Source organism: Equus caballus, chromosome 10 (genome assembly GCF_041296265.1).
Source record: "Equus caballus isolate H_3958 breed thoroughbred chromosome 10, TB-T2T, whole genome shotgun sequence".
Taxonomy (NCBI): Eukaryota; Metazoa; Chordata; class Mammalia; order Perissodactyla; family Equidae; genus Equus; species Equus caballus.
The window spans coordinates 64,558,634-64,579,962 of NC_091693.1; the positions used below are offsets into that span (position 1 = coordinate 64,558,634).

The 21,329-nt window shown below is 48.3% G+C and overlaps 1 protein-coding gene across 2 annotated transcripts in view; it reads right to left on the minus strand.

The window, feature by feature from the left end:
• Positions 1-5,711: 5,711 nt before the first annotated feature.
• Positions 5,712-21,329, minus strand: part of BEND3 (BEN domain containing 3) — a 34,180-nt gene continuing 18,562 nt past the window's right edge. For both annotated transcript variants that reach the window (XM_023650873.2, XM_001503954.7), the window contains one exon: positions 5,712-11,539. In XM_023650873.2, the coding sequence (XP_023506641.2) occupies positions 9,293-11,539 (2,247 nt within the window). In that variant the 3' untranslated portion in view covers positions 5,712-9,292. The remainder of the gene's footprint in view (positions 11,540-21,329) is intronic.

Sequence of the window (21,329 nt, forward strand, 5' to 3'; positions counted from 1 at the left end):
CTTTAGTCTGATGAAGTCCCATTTGTTTATTCTTTCTATTGTTTCCCTCAACTGAGGAGTTACAGTAAGAATTGTTTTTTTTAATAGTTCTTGCTTTCTCAGGAAAGTCTGGAACTGCTTCTAGTGTATGTTTGTTTTTAAGGAAGAACAATTTAAAGTTATGACTGTTTTGGTAGAGGCCTATCTAGCCCTTTTACCAGTAATGGTTAATCCTTTCAAAGAAATAGCTCATCTCCAGGAAAGATGCTAATTGCATTTCTCTGCCAAATAGCACTAACTGTCTTTCCTGGAAAATTAGAGAGATGCTTAGGCCATAGTTTCATTATCTTTTTAGCATTTGGGGGATAAAAATAGACATTTTGGGGATAATTCTTAAGTTATGGTTTATTTGTCAATAATGATTGGGGAGACAGAGACATAACTACCATTTTTCAAGAAACTACAAGGAAAGATTTCAGTTGGGGGTAGTCTATGTTCCATGACCCTTCTTAAAGGCCATGCAATGTATATCAGGCAAGTAAGATGACACCCCATTAAAGTTCTGCTGTATCTTGGTCATGTATGTTTGGCTTTCAGAAAGTTGCTGTCAGAATCCTCAGTCAACTTACATTCTCAAGGGAGTAGTGAAGGAAATTAGCTCCATCGAGCAGCGTCAGGAGAGCAGGAGGCATGCATTTCTCAAACTGCTTTCAGTGAGTCATTCAGTTAGCTTGAAATCAGCCACGGTAGGAGTATTTCCACGGTGGAGATCAGCAAAGACCACGAATCAGGATTTATTTCTCCCTTGGAGAGCCAGTTGTTAAACATTTACCAGTACCCCATTGGGTGGAACGGGGATGCACACCCACAAGTTTTCCCATTAGGAAACGCCCTAGCACCGGTATCCACCCTCCAAGGCTTTCTTTCGAGTTATGTTTTCTCTTCTCTTGTCCTCATGTATTCTCACATGGCCTCCTCCCTTACTTTATCCAACCATTCTCATGTGTTTAATGTGTATCTTTTTGCTTGTCCACATTCTTGTAAAATATGTTTTGCTGTTCTGTGCACATATATGTTAAATTTCATAAATGGCATTACTAAATATTTCATTTTGTATCTCACTTTTTTCCCTCAGAATGGTTTTTTAAGATCCGTCCATGGCACTCTAGGTACATCTAACCCATTGCTTCTCACTGCTGTGTAGTGAATACTGAGGTGCACCCACCCCATTTTGCCCACCCCCTGCCCAGGGATGTTCTCCCAGACTCCACCCAATCCCCTTGCAAGTACCATAGTGCTTGCTTACTGGCCAGAACTGCTGCCCCAGGCTGCCCTCTCACCAGCAACACACAGACGTGCCTGTAGGCCCATACCCTCGCCTGCCCCCTGGCGTGGTCCAGCTTTCTCATTTTTGCCAGTCCAGTAGAAGCGAAAAGAGAATTACTTTCCACGCACCTTTCCTAAGCTTTCCTTTCCTACACATGCCCGCCCCCGCAGCCTGCTGCTCCTGCCTCTTGGTAGCTGCTACCCTCCAATCTTGCTTGGAATTTCTCCGAGGGCTTTGAACTCCGATGCAGCTTTCCGAGACAGCCACTGCCCTGTTCTCAGACATGGTTGCTGGCTCTGTTGTAAGGTTTTTGTTCATCGTTACTGGCTAACAGACGAGGTGTATCAAAAGCAGGATGGTGAAAGTCTACAATTTTACACGGTCCTGAGGACATGGATCACTCACCGTGCACTTGATTCCTTTGCGGAGCTGTCACCTGCACCCTATGGGCCTTCTATCCTGGGACTTTATTGTTAAAGCTGGAGAGACCTTCCCAAGGCAGACGAGTGAAGCCCCAAAGACTGCAGTCAGGGTAGAGCAGCATGGTCTAAAATGGGTGATTTCTGTTTTGCGGTCTGGACTGGTACTACCCATTCTGGAGCCCCGCCCAGAGGGGTTCTGTCACATACTTCCCCACAGAATGTAAGGAATTTTCTTCAGGGATTGTAGGGCAAATCTCTTAACTCCTGATGGAGACAGAGAACTCAAAGGAGAGGCTAACATGATAGCAGCCAACTCTGGATTCCAGCAACAATCAGGATTAAGCTGAAGAGAAGGCGCCCATCACACAGGGCCTTCCATATGCTGAAGGATATGTCCCTTCACGCCTAGAACTGTGCCTGGCCTGAGATTTCGGCTTGTCAAGTCCAAGGAGGTGAAAAAAGTTTAATACCTTGTGTCAGAAATAGCAGGAACTAGGGGCTGGCCCCGTGGCTGAGTGGTTAAATTCGCGCGCTCCGCTGCAGGCAGCCCAGTGTTTCGTTGGTTCGAATCCTGGGTGCGGACATGGCACTGCTCATCAAACCATGCTGAGGCAGCGTCCCACATGCCACAACTAGAAGGACCCACAACAAAGAATATACAGCTATGTACCGGGGGGCTTTGGGGAGAAAAAGGAAAAATAAAATCTTAAAAAAAAAAAAAGAAAGAAATAGCAGGAACTGAATAGCAGAAAGACCAGGGCTGTTGAGTTCTGCGGCAGCATTCGAGCATACTTAGCAGTCGTCTGTCTGCAAGAAACCAGAGTCAGGAAACTACAGTCCTGCAGGTGTGCCTCAGGCAGGAGTCCAGCCCAGCTCCTCTGCGATGCCCTCAGCTGCCTGCACTGAGCAGGGAGCCACGCATCTCAGGCTGCCTATATCCACGTGCATTCTGAAATTCAGTTTCAGGCAAGAGATGTCAGGTTTTGTGCTGTTTACTATCAGAACCTTCTCTCCAAGCGCAAACAGGCTTCTTCACTACCGATTAATGAGGCTGGAACTTAGAATCATGGAACAGTGCCGAGGAGATAGCAGGCGGTACAAATATTTTTGCTGAATGAATGAACTTTCTTTTGAGACAGAGATGATTCTTACTGCAGTCCTTGTGCTGTTTCCTGTGGCACTGAAAGGTTTCCTGAGTCAAACACCCTCTCACTGGGGCAGATCCAGAACCTCAGAAACTGGATAGTCAGCAAAACCCCAAGTTAAATGGCGGGGGACCATTAGGCAGAGAGATGGAGAATTTTTTCCCGCACAGCTATGCATCAAGAGCATGAACTTCGCAGTCAGCCTGGCCATCATTAGATGCCCCCAGTTCTATGTGACCTCGGCCATTACTTAACCTCTGGAAGCATCTCCATCTGTAAAATGGGGGATAAAAATCTCCACCCCACGGGGTTTCTGTGAGGATTAAATGAAAGAATGTATGTCAGGTCCCCAGCACATCCTGACCCATTAGAGCTCAGAACATGGGAGCTCTTATGAAAAACAGAAGTCTCTGTAATGTAGGGACCCACCGTCACTTCTGAATACACAGCTGTTGTATTGAATACACAGTTGTGGCATTACATACTCTCAAACTCTGTCAAGGACACAGTTCACCCTCTAGACTACAAACTCTATTTAGAAGAACAAATGAATTCTTACTCCTTCCTGCAGAAATGCTCTGGCAAAAACCATCACATTTGGTCAGTGCCCCTAAGCCCTGATGCTGAAGCATTTGTAAACCTGCCTCTTCCCACTGACCTAAAAGCTAAGATTTAGTTTACCATCAGTTAAGAAGCAGTCAGTCTTATTTGAAAACAGGAAACCACTTATTTCAGATCAGATCTATTTCTAATAATCAGGAAAGTGCTAAGCCTTCAGTTTCTGTGATACACACAGCATATCTTGCGAAGTTACTGTAGTGCAGTGGTTCTCAGAGTGCAGACCCCGGACCAGGAGCACCTGGGAACTCGTTAGAAATGCAGATTTACAGGCCCCACCAAGACCTGAGTCAGAACCTCTGGGGGACAGGGCCCAGCCATCCTCTGGTGGTTCCGCCCCTCGTGGACGCTAATGAAGTTCAGCCCACACCCCCTTTACTAGTGCACCCATCCCCTACTGTTGAGGGCCAACCAACCACCCACAGTGGCCCTTCTGGAGCACTGCCCTTGGCCAAAGGGAGCCACCTTGCCAGCCACGCTACCTGCTTCCCTGGGAAAGACCTCAGACAATGACCAACCGGTCCCTTTGCCTCAACTGGGACTAATTGTGCCAAATAATTCATATTCTAGTGCTTCCCAGTGGATGAGAATGAGAATGAAGCTAGACTGTGGTGGAGACCACACTCCTGCTTATGGCCTTCCCTGGCCCCCTCCAGCTTTCGTCCTGCCCCTTCTCATGAGAGCACGTACAGGAATCCCAGCACGGGCTCTGCTCCTAGGGAATCTGGTCCGGGGAAGTCACTTTCAGTCTCAAAAAGCTTACTATCACCACAACATGTCTGTCTACAATCGCCACAATTATTTCTCCCAGGGCAATTCTAAAACCAGAACACTCATATCTAAGATCAGACGAATGGGGCTTAGATGATGTGGGTGACAGGACACCACCAACTTGCAATCGTTTTTGGATCTGAATCTTTGTGTATTGTGGCCCAGGGGGCGTTTAGCTCCTGAGATGGTGTAGCATGGTGGAAAGAGACAGACCCGGGTTCAAATCCTGCCACAGCAACTGCCAGTTGTGTGAACTTGGGCAATATACCTACTTCTCTCTGCTTCCTCACCACAAAACAGAGATCACAACAGTGCCCAAGACACTGAATTGTTACGGGAACTGAGAAAGCGTAGACCACTCAGGGCCTTAGCCTTCTGCTCTCAACAGGCATGATTATGGAACTTACCTCAGAGGGCCTGTGGCAGGATACAGGAGATGACCCAGGTACAGTTCTTAGCAGCGTGCCTGGCACATGGTGTATACTCAACAGATGTCAGGTGCCAGTACAGAGAGCAGGCGGTGAACATTCATTCCTTTCCCACCACTGGCCAGGGGATTTTAGACCTGTCTGGAAGCTCCTTAAAGACTCCACTGCATCTCCCTATTCCAATGATCATAATTAAATTGCTGTGTAGTTCTTATCTCCGAGAACTGGATTTATAAGTAAGCTCACATATAGTGAAATTCTCTGTGAGTTTTATTTTTGGTAGAAAACAAAGATATCTACAGCCAGAAGGGGCTTAAAGAATTGAGCCTTCCTCCAAGTCTTGCTTAAACTCACTTGTGGGCTTAGCGTTCGGGGCTCCAGCTGCTGACCAACCCTATCCTGCCAATGCGGCTCACAGCACAGAAGTGTCACGCACAACTGAGCAAACGCTCAACGTAGGAAAAGCGTTCCAGTCACAAGCCACAACTTCCTTTATATCCTGTGACCCCGCGGCCCCAAAATGAATGTTTCTCTGACATTATTTTTACTATAAAATATCACTTAATGATTTATAGTTAGCCAAAAAGAAGAGGTGAGAAAAACATGCATCCTCCTGTTATCAGTTAATAATATGTTCGCTTTGAGGGACTAATCCTATTTAATCCAAAGTGAAAAGAAAGAGTGAAATGAAGCCCTGCCAGCTTGGCAGCAGGCAGGCGGGTCTGGCACCTGACCAGGAAAGGTAAGAAAAAGTCAACCGCGCCTCCCACTGTGTGGCCAGGAAGCGGTTTGTGTAGAAACGGGCTAGGATTCATTTGGCGACTTCTCAGTCAGCTGTGACAAACCGAAATCCTGTGAACTGTACCCGACACCCAGCGTGTGGAAGCCTGAGAGGCCGACATGCCCTTGAGCATGCGTGTCGCCCCCTGGGAGGGGCTGAGGAGGCTGCATGGAAAGACAAGTAGACCGAGACATGTTCCGAGAGACCTCTGCCCTAAGAAAATAAGATGTTACGAGACTGTGTTTTTTCTATTTTTATAACATTTTATATAACTCATAAAACAGTGCTTGTATAAAAATTCACACAAAGTTGCTACAGAGCATACAATTTCCAAAAAATGTCCTGGGTTTTTGTTACATTCAGTTTTCTAAGGATGCACTCAAATCAATGGTAAAATGCAGACATTATGCAATATTTCATCATCTTTGGTAAAACTATCTTTATTATTTTGTCTCCTCACAGTATTAACTCTGATATCCACTTTGTGCAGGGTCTGCTATCACTAGGATGTCAGAAAATCATTAAGGCTGGATCTACTTGAGGCAAGTATTTCGAATGGCAGGAACAGCCCCTCGGCACCACCACTACTTCATATCGTCTATCCACATGGCCAGGCAGGGTGAGAGCTCAGTGACCTCCAGTCAGGGGTCTGAGACACCCCTCTCAACCAGGCAGGAAGCAAAGATTCAGGGAAAAGGTGGAAACGGAGGCCATCTCTACAGGAACCCAAGGGCCATGCCGTGGTGTGGACAGGCCAGCAACTCCTACCATTTAAACAGCTAATCCACTTACCACTATGTAGATCCCATTGGTTGGTTGATGATTGCTGCTGATGTGGTACCCCCTCCTCCCAAACTTAAAAAGAGAAAGGAAGTTTTGGGGCCAACACTGAAGGGGAGGGACACACTAACATCCATGACACTAGACATGACTTTATTCCCTGTCAGACGTTTGTTGTCATGTAGACACAGCCAAAGTGAACTGAAGCAGGATTAGAACATCTAGTACATTCATGACTATCTTCATACATTCTTTAAAACTTACTAACAGAGAAAACGAGGGACACTACCACCTATTGTGACTTGCTATTTTACTTGACATTAGAACGTGTCTGTGCTAATTCTTCAGTCTTCTGGATAAAAGGTGAAACAAGACAAATCCAAAAAACAAACAAGTGAAAACCAAAAATTTAGATGGGGACAGGGAAAGGGTTTGCCAACAGATTTCATGGAAAACATTAAATTTTGAAAAAAATAAGTATTTTGTACTTCTATTGCTTCATGTAAAAAATCGCCCCTGGAGCCCACCGGGATTGCTGGAGAAATGAGGACACCATACAGACAGACACAGGACCTGCAGGCGTTTCCTGGTGAGACAGTCTGGAGGGACAGGAAACAGCTCTCAAAGTGTGTCCACCTCTCTTCATGAAAGGGGTTCTAAGATTTGGGGGGAAGAAGCCCTACCCAGGAAAGGTATGAAGGAAACCACCAAAGTGTGGTTTCTAAAACTTGAACATGCTCTAGGTTATAAAGAGACATATTTCATTTCCAGAACCTAGAACTTGTTGATTTCTGCAATGTGGGTAGACAGAATATTTTTATTATTAATACATGATTGTGCTTCTGACATTGCAGGGTCACATTCCACCCTCTAGAAAGCAGGGCAATTTTCACATGGCTTGGAATCCTCTTGGCTACATCCTGGAGACCAGAACAAATTCCAGGGCATCCGCCAAGCAGCAGGGCCAGCAGGCGAGTACCACCGCCATCTTTGGGTAGGGCGTGTGTGTGCATGTGTGTGTGCGTGCGTGCATCTGTGTGTTGGAGAGACTAAGGCATAGAGAAAGGCCCAAGTGAGGGGGAAAAGTGAGTCTCCTGGCTGCTCCAGTCCCTTCTTTCCAGGCACAGAGGTTGCAGGTGTTATTCATGTAGGTCCCCTTCCTCTCACTTCAGTGTTTTAGTAAGAAATGTGTGTGCACATGTAAGTGGATGAGAGCGCATCATTAAGTCTCTGTGCATTTCTAAATTTCAATAATTTAGGTCTTCAGTTTTAAGAGAAATAATCTGTAAATGACATTTAAAAGCAAACTTACTAAAGTCAGACCAGCAACTTTACATTGCTCAAAATCCTGCCATTAAAAAAAAAATGCCCACTAGGTGCAGGCAAAATGATGTCACACAGCCCTGGCACTGAAGTCCTCATCAGCTGTATAAAGAAAATTCACAGATTGTTTCTATTCCTGCATTTTAAGGTAGCAAACGATGAAGCCATTAGGTCACTAACTGTAGCGTTCCCAGGGCTCCCTGACTGCCGTGCGTGGGCCAGTCCATGTTCTAGGTGTCTGGTAGGTATTCAGTTTGGGTTGGACTGTTTCCTTTCCCTCTTAGGCATTTGGCCCCCAGAATCAGGCAGGTAAAAGTATTCTTTTTAAGGACTTTACCTATTGGGGAAGTCCCTGTTTGGAACTCCCGGAGAGCACGCCGCTGGCCTGGAGCAGTGCGAACTTCCCAACCAGCGGGGAGAGACAAGATGTCTCAACCTGAGGCCAAGGGGCCAGCCAGATGTAGGACAGCAGGACCTTCTAGGGGGTCTGAGGGGAAAACTCTGCGTGGACCCTGGGAAGGCATATGGGGACCCCATATGAAATGACCTGTGCCCTTCCAATACCAGGTGTCCCCAAGAGGGCCTGAGGCCTAGGCCTGCCCTGAGGAACAAGGATGTGTCCTGACTGGAAGAGCTAACACTGAGGTGTGGTGAAGTCACCATACAGCTCCCAGAACCTGGGTTTTGTACAAATACACACACGGGAAGTAAACAGTTCTTGGTAAGCCCAAAGGGGCCCATCCTTAAATCAAACAAGCCAAATAGCCACACACTGTTTTCCAAGGAAACGTGTCTGCTGCTCCAACCAGCATTCTGGTGTGGCAAGGGAAGGGGGCAGTGGAAGGACACAGCTCAGATGAAGACACTGTGAACGTGTTTCCACGTCTATCTACATTCATATCATCATCATTATCATCATCATCATCATCATCATCATCCAGTGTTCTCATCTACAGAGAGTGCGCACAACATTCTACCGACGCAGCAATGACGAACAGACCAGGCCGCACACACACCCCCTCCTTGGCACCACAGTGGAAGGGAGAATGCGACCATGGTCAGAAAGGACATCACTATTCCATCCCCTCTACTGCCATCCAAGGGGCATCTTGACTTTTCTAAAATCAGATGTAAAAGACAAGATTGGTAAAATCGGTCTCTCTACCACCTGAAGCTCTTATTAGCCATCATGCATGAACATGGCACTTCTAAAAATTTCATAAATCTGAAACCATCTTTAAAAAAAAAATCCTAGCAACTGAAGTCATCTTACAGTACTTCATCTCAAATATTTAAAAGATTTTTTCTCTAAGTAAAATGGCCCCCAAAGAGCCCAATGATTTTTTTAAAAAGGGTTTCTTTTTAATTAAAAAAAATTGATAAAAATGGAAGATGTAAAATGTGGGAAGAGGAACAAGAGAGTTGCTGGGTTTGCATTTCAAATTGCGAGGGTCAGGGAGGACACAGCCAGGGAGAGCGTGCCCCACTCTGAAGCCTCTCTGTTCTCACAGCTCGGCTCTCCCCACACTCTGCACCACCAGGGAACACAGGACAGAAGTCCTAAGTACAAGAGACCAAAAACGCAAGGCTTCTTTCTTGTGGTTGGGTGGGTGTGTACGTGTGCAAATGCAGTAAGCCACTCCCCAATGACATAAGGTGCGGGTCTATGGGTACCATACGCGTGCTCCAAAAGAAACGCTCGGTCCGCAGGTTGCCCATCACTTCTCCACTTTCTTGGCTTTCTTCAGGATGTCGCATTTCTTCCTGTTGGGGCGGCGGCACCGCTCGTCGATGCTGGGGATACATTCGTAGTGCCACACCTCCTCCATCTTCTCCACGGGGTAGACGGCTTCCACATAATGGCGGATGAGCCTCAGGCGCGTGGGGTCCAGCTGCTTCTTGTTGCAGGCCCCGGAGTGGTTGTACTGCAGCCGGAGGTTCTCGGCGGTGAAGAGTTCCGGGAAGAGCCGCACAAGCAGCCGGGCGGCGAAGTTGCCCACGGAGAGGCTCTGCTGCACGATCTCGCGCACCTCCTTGTCTGACAGCAGGTAAAGCGAAGGCACCGGGAAGTCGGGCGAGGGGACCACCAGCTCGTCCAGGGGGATCTTGCAGAAGTCCTTGCTGCTTCTCTCGGGAGGCAGCGGGGGGCCCTCAAATTCCTCTCGGAACCTCTCGGGGTTGATTGCATAGCTCGCCAGGTCCCTGCACTCGGGGCCGGGCACGTGGACCTTGCGCTGCTGCTGGTAGGAGCGCCTCTGCTCCGTGTCCCTGCGCCGGCAGCGCTCGTCCAGTTTGCCCACAAACTCCAGGGTCCAGACACGGTCGTTTTTGGCCCGGGGGTAGAGCAGCTGCACGTAGTGGCGGATGAGCTTGATGCGGGACGGGTCCAGTTGCTTCTTGCCCAGGGAGCCGCTGCAGTTGTACTGCTTGCGCAGGTTCTCGTGGGTGAAGAGCTCGGGGAAGAGGTGCACCAGCAGGCGCGAGGCGAAGTTGCCGATGGACAGGCTGCTCTCGTAGATGCTGCGCAGCTGCTCCTTGCTGAGTAGGCAGTCGGCGCCTGGCACCTCGAAGTCAGGCTGCGGGATCTCCAGCTTCTCGAAGTCGATGGGCACCAGCCAGATCTTCTTGGACCGCCGGCCGGGCCGCTCGCCCTCGAAGCTGTCCTCCACTTTGACCACGGAGATGTCGTCGGGCAGGCTGGAGGAGTCGTAGCAGTCGTCCCGCGGTGGCTCACCCTCACTGCCCGCGTCCAGCCCCAGGCCCTCGAGCTCGTCGTTGATGCGCTGGGCGCACTGCTGCAGCCAGGCCTCCTCTTCCTGCATGTCGGGGAAGTAGATCTCCGTGTAGTTGCGGATGATCTGCAGCCTCTGCGGGTCCAGCTCCTGCTTGCCGCCATCCCCGTAGCAGCTGTACTGCTCGCCCAGCTTCCGGTGGTCGAAGAGCTCGGGGAAGAGCCGGTGGAGAAGGAAGACGGCGAACTCGCCAGGCGACGAGGCCTCATCCAGCAACTCGGTGAGGTCCTGCGTGTCCACCACGTGATCCGAGGCGATGGTGCTGCTCCGGTCCAGAGACAGGGCCTCCTCCTGGTCCTTGTTGTCCAGGAAGTGGCCGGCATCCACCTGCTCCGGCTCAAAGAAGCTGGCGACCTGGCCGCCCGGCTGGCTGTCCTCCATTTCCCGCTGGGCCCAGAAGCGGCTGAAGAAGTCGTTGAGCTGCGGCAGGCACTCGGCCTGCCACACGGCCGTGTCCTTCACCGACGGGTAGTAGACCTCCACGTAATTGCGGATGAGCTGCAGGTGCAGCGACTCCAGCTTCCGCTTGGCAGCGAAGCCGCAGGCACTGCAGCCGCGGGAGAAGTCCACGTCGCTGAAGAGCTCGGGGAAAAGCTGCACCAGCAGGCGGCAGGCCAGGTCCCCGCCCGACAGGCTCTGGTCCACGATCTGCTTGAGCTCGGCCGCCGTGAGCTGGTACTCGGGGGGCGGCTGGAACTTGGCCACCATCTCCGTGGGGCTCACCTGCTTCTTGATGCGGCTCACCTCCAGGGAGAGCAGGTCCACCTTGCTGTGCAGCTGCGACATGTTGGAGGAGAGTGTGTTGAGCATGTAGAACATCTTCTGGATCAGAAAGTAGATGTTGGGGTCCCCGTCGGTGGCCGCTGTGGCACTGCCGCAGTCCCGCTTCTGTGGCTCGTTCAGGAGCCGCAGCGGTGAGGGGCTGTTGCCCGCGTTGGCCTTCTCGAAGAGCTCGTAGGTGTTGAGTGCATCCCCCATGGGAGGGTTCTTCTTCTCCATGATCTTGTGTGAGATGCCATACAGAGGCTTCTTGTAGGAGGGGGTGGTCACGTCGTTGCAGGGCTCCTCCTCACCTGGCCACACGGAGCCCGAGTTCTTGCCCCTGCCGGCCTGCTCCCCATTGCCCTGGCAGGGCGAGCTGTTCTCCCGGTTCCGCATGCCTGCCAGGAGCGCCTGGAAAACACAAAGTGTGTTAGGCGGGTGTTCTTTTTTTTAAAGATTTTATTTTTCCTTTTTCTCCCCAAAGCCCCCCGGTACACAGTTGTATATTTTAGCTGTGGGTTCTTCTGGTTGTGGCATGTGGAACGCTGCTTCTCCATGGCCTGATGAGCGGTGGCATGTCCGCCTCCAGGATCCAAACAGGCGAAACCCCGGGCTGCCGGAGCAGAGCGCGGCGAACTTAACCACTTGGCCCTGGGGCCGGCCCTAGGTGGGTGTTCTGATTCACTACACTAGACATGGATCTCTGTCATGCACAGGGGCCAAGGTCCATCTCAGGAGCATGTGGGAAACTGCTTCCCTCACCCTAGAATCTCTGTGCCCAGCCAGGAATGCACCATTAATACACACTTGCATCCTAGCGCCACATCTGCTCACTCTCCCACTTCCTGAGAGAGGCTCAGGCTGGACCCAAAAGGCTTCGAATTCCTGCAGGACACCAGTGCTGGACTTCCCGCCCACAGAGCCTGACCGAGCATAGAGGCTGGCAAAGCCAGGTGAGAACCCCGCTGGGATGGGAGAAAGACCATGGGAACTCAAGGAGCTTCTGTGATGGCCCTGCCCGGGGCAGGTCACCTCATCGACCCCATCTCAGCCTGCTCTCAGACAGGGATAATGATTCATGCCTATGGCAGCTCAAGAAGCAGCAGTGTGTCCTCCAGGCTGCAGCCTCTAGGAGAGCAGGCGTCTTCACTCAGGATGGCTCCTGAGATGCGCGGTGGTGGGCACAGAAGAATGGGGGTCTAGAGAGCGGAATCTGCTGCCAGCTGTACCACTGCCCGGAATCACATCTTATCCTGGATTGGAAAAAAGGCAAGCCCAGAACTTCCCAGAGCTGATGCATCTGTGAGATTCCAAGAAGTGATGGGAACTCCCAGATCTCTAAGTCTTGCTCTCCTTGTTGGTCCAGCAGCCTTTCTCCACCAGAATTCCAGGAGAGAAGCCCAACTGTCCTAAGGCACGCACTGTATGTAATGAATTAACCTCTCTCCTATGCATACTATCCAGCCTTGCTCAACAGAGAGTCTGTGAGAGAACTAAGCCCTACCAAAAGTGATCTACGGACTGTTTTCTCAACTTGCCCAAAGATGGCACACTCTGCAGGTCCACTCTTCTGACTCCCAGGCAAGCTGAAGATGCCCCTTAAGGAGCCCAAACCTTGAGTCCAAGCTCCACCACGGGTCAGACGAATGGCAATCACCCTGACCATCTGGAACCCAGGTGCTTACTGCTTTCATCAATGGTTTTCCCCATTGCCAGGCCCTGCATGTTTTAAGAGGCTTATTTACATATATATGGACAAGTGATTTTTGACAAAGGTTCAAAGGCAATTCAGTGGAGAAAGGATAATCTTTTCAACAAATGATGCTGAAACAATTGTATACACATATGCAGAAATATCTGTTTTTAATCCTATCCAGCCTTGCTCAACAGAGATTCTGTGAGAGAATTAAGCCCTACCAAAAGTGTGCTATATAAAAAAATTAACTCAGGGGTTGGCCCGGTTGAGCAGCGGTTAAGTTGAAACATTCCGCTTCCGTGGCCCGGGGTTTGCCAGTTTGGATCCCGGGTGCGGACATGGTACCACTTGGCAAGCCATGCTGTGGCAGGCATCCCACATATAAAGTAGAGGAAGGTGGGCATGGATGTTAGCTCAGGGCCAGTCTTCCTCAGCAAAAAGAGGAGGATTGGCAGCAGATGTTAGCTCAGGGCTAATCTTCCTCAAAAAAAAAAAAAAAAAAAACCTCAAAATGGACCGTGGGCTTAAATATAAAACCTAACTTAAAATTCTAACTCTTCTAGAAGAAAACATAAAAGAAAAACTTTGTGACCTTGGTTTAAGCAACTATTTCTAAGATACATCATAAATACAATTGATAAGAGAACAAATTGACAAGTTGGACTTCATCAAAATTAAAAACTTCTGCTCTTCAGAAGACACTGTTGAGCCAGCCCTGATGGCCTAGTGGTTAAAGTTCGGCATGCTCTGTTTTAGTGGCCCGGGTTCAATTCCTGGGCATGGAACCACACCACTCATCTGTCAGTAGCCATGTTGTGGCAGTGGCTCAAATAAAAGAACTAGAAGGACTTACAACTAGAATATACAACTATGTACTGGGGCTTTGGGGAAGGAAAAAAAGGAAGATTGGCAACAGATGTTAGCTCAGGGCAAATCTTTCCCAGCAAACAAAACAAAAACAAAAACAAAAAAACACTGTTAAAAGAATGAAAAACAAGCCTAGACTGGAGGAAAATATTGGCAAATCATTTATCTGACAAAGGACTCATATCCAGACATAAAGAACTCTCCAACTCAACAATGACATACAGCCCAATTAATGATTTCAACAGCCAAAGAGGACGTATAAATGGCAAATAAGCACATAAAAAGATGCTCATTAGTAACATGCTCAGTAAAACCACATCACCCCCACCAGAGTGGGTATAATCAAAAAGATGGACAATACCCAGTGTTGGAGATGACGTGAAGGAACTGGAACTCTTATATGCTGCCGGTGGGGATATAAAATGGTGTAACCACTCTGGAAAAGTTGGTATTTTCTAAAAAAGTTAAACATACATGGGATCCTATGATCCAGGTATTCCATTCCTAGGTAGTTATTCACCAAGCAGAATGAGAGCACACAATCATACAAAGACATGTACACAGGTGTTCATGGCAGTCCTATTTGTAAATAGCCCCAAAATGGAAACAATCCAAGTTTTTTATCAACAAGTCATAAAGATAAACTGTGTTGGGGCCTGGCCCTGTGGCCGAGTGGTTAAGTTCACACGCTCCGCTTTGGCGGCCCAGGGTTTCAGCAGTTCGGATCCTGGGCACAGATATGGCCCTGCTCATCAGGCCATGCTGAGGCGGCGTACCACAACCAGAGGTGCTCACAACTAGAATATACAACTACATACTGGGGGGCTTTGGGAAGAAGAAAGAAAAGATTAGCAACAGATGTTAGCTCAGGTGCCAGTCTTTAAAAAAAAGATAAACTGTGATATATTCATCCAATGGGATACTACTCAGCAAAGGAACTGATGAAGATGATACTTCCGGAGTCCTCTCTTTTAAATAGAATAATCTGACTCGTATTAGAGAAAGGTTAATTTTTCTCTTGCATCTCTGCAAAAGAAAAGCTACTTTACTCTCTCAGGAATCTTTAGATAAAGGCATTTTTCTAAGTGTTTTAATTATCCCATGAAGCCGGCCAATGCTTTCTTCAGGATTTGTCTGTATAAGCTGATGGAGGTCAGAGGCACCTGGCCCCCTACATCCACCCACCCCACACACTTCCCAAGAGCAGAGGACCAGGGGCATGCTGGGATGGGGGAGCCTGTGATGGGTGGCCTGCCACCTGCCCCTCTCCCTCCGGGGGTCTCCTCACCGAGTTGTCTCCATCCTCATCACAATGCATGATGGTTACATGACGGGACCATGTCATTCTGGAGTCTATCCCTGGTGCCTAGCTAAGTGCCGGGGACACAGGAGAGCTCAATGAGTGTTTGTGAACCGCACGCATGGATGTCAAAGCAGGGCAGGGGTGCCAGCACTCTCAAATATGGGCTGTTCAGATAGGCCACCAGCTTCATGATTAACATGACTGCAGAGAGGTATAAAGGAGGGGATAAGGGCTCAGCTCAGGTTGTCCTCTGTGCAACCTTGGCCAAAGTATGTGATTTTTTATGCCTCAGCTTCCTGTGTGTACTGCAGGGATGAATAATGGTACCCACCTCACAGGGTAGTTGTGAGGACTTAATGAGATAATGTATGTACATAAAGCACTGAGCTGTGTCTGAGTCACAGCAAGTGCTTAATAAATGTGTACTGTTACAATGTGATTACTGTTAAACAATGCTACTCCCAAGCCAGAGCAGAGAGAATACAGCGGGCTTTTTATTCAACTAGCTGTGATGGTTACCCTCAGCCAGCAAACAAGAGGAGGACTTTCCCACAGTGCAGCAGGGGAGGGCACTCGTGGAAGGCACCTCTGAGGTCTGCTGGCCCTAAAGGCTGGGGGCAGGGAAGAGTACAGGAGAAATGAGCTGAAGCGGGGGCTAAGCTCTTTCAAGTTCTTTTGTTCTGCTATCCGGCAGAAAGCAGAGGACTGTGAAGGGAGGGATGGAGGGTGAGAGGAAACCACATACCCACATCAGAAACTTGGAGAAAGGAAGGGATGAAGATGAAAATCTCTACCCCTAATGCAGCCTGTTTGGAACTGTGAGTAGTGACCTGTTAGTAAATGATCAAGTTGAATTGGTGGGTCATGACCAGCATAAGAAGAAAGAAAGAGGGAGGAAAGGAAAAGGAAAGAGAGACAAAAAGAAAAGCAGGAAGGACAAGAAAAAGAAAACAGGACAGAAAATATCAGAGGACATTGTACACAGTAAGTAAATTCAGGAAAGTTTTGTCTTATTTCTCTGTGTGCGCCTAGATATTTACATGCAAATCCATATGTGAGCTGTATGTCTCTAGAAGGTAGATTTATAACTGTGGGTCACTGTTGAAAAGCACTGGCCTAATAAAATCAAAGTGCCTTACTTGCTAATTTCTGTAGACTGTAAATTAGATTTTTAACGTCTTATTCACCATTAAATTCTATTACACCAAAATAATCTTGGCGGTCCCATGGATCCGAAGATAACCATGAAGTTTAACCAATATAGAGAAATCTGAGTTTGTAATTCCAAACATTAAAAAAGTCATAACTAGGGGCCCCTGTGGCAGAGTGGTTAAGTTTGCGCACTCCACTTCGGCGGCCCAGGGTTTCGCCGGTTTGGATCCTGGGCGCGGACATGGCACAACTCATCAGGCTAAGCTGGGGCGGCGTCCCACATGCCACAACTGGAAGGACCCACAACTAAAATATACAACTATGTACTGGGGGGCTTTGGGGAGAAAAAGGAAAAATAAAATCTTAAAAAAAAAAAGTCATAACTACCTTAGGAGTGATTTTAGAAGAGGGGTTTTTGCTTTACCACAAGTGGTCCCACTAATACATTTAAAATAAGATTTGCTGCAGAGAGATCAGAAGCTCACAGGCCACATCACAAGAGCACATGATCTCGAGGGAGGTCTGCCCTAATTAAGACCCAGAGTAGAAAACAAGTACAGGGAGAAGTTTCTGGGTGAATTGACTGAACACCAACAACAAACAGAAGTTGTCTGACTCCCCCACATTCCTACAGCAGGCAGAAGGCCAGGGTACACTGGAATGGAAATCCCCTCCACAACTCTCAATATTCAGCCTCATTAATAAAAATATTTCAGTTTCTACCAAGCATGTTAGAAACACTGCCATCAATAGAAACATGTTTGGCTAACTGGCTTGAATAAAACATTAAGTTAGAGTCCCAGTAGAGGGCAACATTCTTCATTCCCAGAGACCACGGATATACAGTTCAGCACAAAACACAACACAGCACCCAAGAGAAGGTTCTTAGATACCCCTAGACTGGTGTCCTGTCAACTCAGGGCTCCAATTAATTCCACAAATGCTGCCAAGGCAACGACGGGCTGGCTGCATTTGCTGCTGCTGATAAAATCTCTGCTCAGCTGTCTAGGAGTATCAAGAAATCTTTAAATCTGTGCTACTTGGCACTGGATGTCTGGCTGACACCATTCCCAATGCTCCCAGGCTCATCTTCCAACCATATGGGAACTCGGCTGCACAGCTCCAGCTCTGCGCTGCCAGCCTCGATCCTGGATGTGATCAGGGCATTTACTCTACCACCATGACCCTCAGACTCAGGAGGGAATGCCCAAATCTCTTGGCTGGAGAATCCGGTGAAAAAAAGGGGTTGATGTTGGGTTACAAGTGAGGGGTCAGTAGACTGGGGAGATTTCCATGTGTCTGTGCCCAATGACATCCCAGGGACTGGGTCACCATGGAGATACTCCAGGCATTAAACATCTTCCTCAGGACTCCAAATCCAAGAGCAGTCACTGAATTCAGTTCAACAAATGATGAGTGGCTAAATGGTGCCCAGAGAGTCAGCAAACTGGAACACCAAGAAAGCAGCATGCCTTCGAAAGAGCAGGGAGTCAAGAATTAATGTGGCATCAAGGGCAGACCATGTGAAACACCTCCCAGGGGGCTGGCGTCACCACCCCCCTCCAAATAATCAGGGCAGGGGTGATACTAATATTTTTCGTTTTCAAGAGAATTTTTATCTTCGTCATCATTAAATTTTATCATCATCCTCATCCTCATCCTCCTCATCATCAAATGCCCAGACATAGTTAGCTATAAGGTATGGAAGAGCTCTCTACCACACAGAGCCAGGAAACCTCACCGAGAGCCCAATATCCGGCAGATACTGTGCAAGGCCCTGGGCACACAGGCAATAAGCCAGACACAGTCCCTGCCCTGGTGGCTTCTCCCCTCAGGGTCATCCTTATACTGCCGACAGGGTACAGTGAGGATGAAGAATGTGCTATGATGCCTAAGAATAAGAATCTGGGGAGAAGCAGCAACTATAATGAAGGGAAAAGAGAAAGACCTGAAAGGACGACAAAGTGTCAGGGCAAGACGTCCTCCAAGGCTCCTCACAGCCTCTTACAAACGCCCCACGGCCCTTTGGGCCGCCAGCCTCGGGTTTAAGGGCACAGCTCTGAATCGAGCAGGCTCGCCTGTGCTCACGTCTCTGAGCCTCGTCAGAATGGGAAGGGCCACAGGACCTCTCTGCTTTGGCTGCTGTGGAACTATGATATCTCCAGCTGGTGCCACCCTAATGGACACTGAGGAGGTGTTCAGTGCAGTTGCGCTGAATAAATGAGATGACATTTCTGTTCTCCAATTGAAAAACAAACCACAGTGACACTTCAGGATTAAAAACAAATAAGAAACAAAAACCCCAGGAGAACAAAGCTACCTTCTGCCTGGCACAGGGCTCCTGAGTATCACCCCCACTTCGGTGAACAAAAAGATGATTACCAATAAAAACGCTGGCTACTCACCTCCCACATCTGCTGTATTTGGCTACGGGACCTTTTGCGGTGGAGGTGCCAAATAAGTCTTTACACAGCCTTTTGTTAGGTTTTTTAGGGCCGTTTTATTTATCTTCTAAGCATTGTACTGAATGTCACTCACAAACAAGCTGTCAGCACTGACGGAGTTTGACTATGACTCACCTTTAGCATCGGGGCTACCCCTCAACCTCCCCCCTTCGTCCTCCTCCCCTTTCCGTGGGGCTGGGGGAGAAGGTGGAAGGTGGTCTATGTTCTGACTTGGACGGAACTCAGAATCGAGGGTGCTCAGGCCTGCAGCATCCTGTAGGGCATCAGACGGCCTCCCTTGGCAATTCCATGCCACTCTCGTTCAGATAAATGTGGAGGGAGGCAGCGGAATACTGACCACAGGGTGGGAGTTAGAGAAGGGGGTTGGGGCAATAAATAACCATTCTGAAGGTGGATGTGGGGCAGGCCCTGTGCCAGGCTCCTTACATGGGCCGTCTCACGATCCACACAAGAAACCAAGGAGGTGAGCAGGGTCAGCCCTCATCACCGCGGAGGAACCTCGGAGTCTGGGAGGCCACATAATTGGCCGAAGGCCACATGGTGAACTCTCCCCTCATTCTGGTATTTGTTATTCCTGTGGGCTGGATCAGAGAAGGTGGGGCTCACCTCCCTGGACAGCAGGGACCCCAGAGCCGGAGTGTTCCCAATCCTCCTGGCACCTCACACTGGGAATGCGGCTGCCCCACTGGCATCCTGGCTGTAACTTACATGCCCGAGTTTGCTCACCTTTGTGGTGGAGATATTAAGTCTCTCATCATTGGTTTGATATATGGATTAAATGATACAAAATAAGGAATGGGCTATTTGTTGAGCAGGTACTTGATAACTTAATGTACTTCCTTTCCACTTTTACTTTTTACTTTTAAAAATTTTTTAAAAAAATAGCCCTGACCTAACATCTGCTGCCAATCCTCCTCTTTTTGCTGAGGAAGACTGGCCCTGAGCTAACATCCGTGCTCATCTTCCTCTACTTTACACGTGGGATGCCTGCCACAGCATGGCTTGATAAGCAGTGCACAGGTCCGCACCTGGGATCCGAACTAGCGAGCCCCAGGCCACTGAAGTGGAGCGTGCGAATTTAACCGCTGCACCACCAGGCCAGCCTCCTCCACTTTTCTGATGATTATTGCTTGTTTCAGCCTCTTGATCCCTCCTGTCTCACCCTGTGGTGAAAGTGGTTAAGAAAGCCACATATACTCCCCAAATCGTGTTGATTTTTTGAAAAATCAACATATACTATAATTTCATAAAACTGATAGATTGTTCAAAAGTCCCCAGGTTCTGAGGCTACTGATAGATGAATTTACACAAACTTAAAAAAAAAAGTATTGTCTGAATTCACACGCCACTTTTCTACAAGGAGCGCAAGAATTTCAGGGGCCAGCCCCGTGGCCGAGTGGTTGGGTTTGCAGGCTCTGCTTCAGTGGCCCAAGGTTTCTTTTGCCAGTTTGGATCTGGGGCGCAGACATGGCACCGCTCATCAGGCCATGTGGAGGCAGCGTCCCACATGCCACAACTAGAAAGACCCATAACTAAAAATACACAACTATGTACCGGGGAGCTTTGGGGAGAAAAAGGAAAAATAAAATCTTAAAAAAAAAAAAAAGAATTTCAAAAGATTTATACTTACATACATTCTTTTTACAGAACAGGAAGGAAGGCAAGGATATCAACCTCACTTTGTTACACTAAGGAAAATGAACACAGCTAATAAAATACCCAAAATAAAATCCAGGACTTAACATGTTTTTTTCACTTCAAAATCTAATGGGCTAGAACTGCCTGCTGTATCCAATCCATTGTAAACATATGTGACAGGTTAGGATGCGTAAATTGGACAAGTCATATTAGAAATATTCAGGGCTGACCCAGTGGCATAGTGGTTAAGTTTGTGTGCTCCGCTTTGGCAGCCATGTTCACGGGTTCGGATCCCGGCCACAGACCTACACACCACTCATCAAGCTACGCTATGGTAGTGTCCCACATACAAAATAGAGGAAGACTGGCACAGATGTTAGCACAGTGACAATCTTCTTCACCAAAAAGAAAAAAAAAAGAAAAAGAAAGAAAAAATATTCAAATGCATTTTTGGTTCCTTTTTCTCCAACAATGTCAGAATTCCTGCAAGATGCCTGAAGGTCTGGCTAAATTTTATTGCCTTCACAGATAATGACGAGCAACTGCACCCCACACCATCCAACGATGCTCAGGGGATCCCTCCACTATGAACCTCGATGGGGCTCGAGCGCAGTGCAGATCTTTCTGACTTGCTTCACATACTGAAGGAGTCAACTAAAATATAACTCCTAAGAACTTTCTCCTTCCCTTTCTGCCTCCAAGAATACAAAAATGCTTCCTGCTCTATGATGCCATGACAACAAAAATTTACTGAATGAAAGGATAAAGAGTGACAGCATTTGTGCAATGAGACAACAGGGTCACCTCGGGCCTTCCACAAAGGCCTCAACCTGGCCTACGCGTGGTCAGAACTCCTTCTTGCTGGGAGAGCTTGCTGTCCCTTCCTGTGGTGAATTGTTTACAAAAAGGGCCCCAACAGCTCCCCCATCCTGTGTGAAAGCCTCTTTGCCATGTGACTTTGTTGCTCCTTCCACCAGGAGGTGAAGTCGGTTTTTCCACCACTTCAGTCTAGGTTTGGCCACAGCACTTGCTTTGACCAATGGGACACTAGCAAATGTGATGCAGACAGAGGCATGAGGA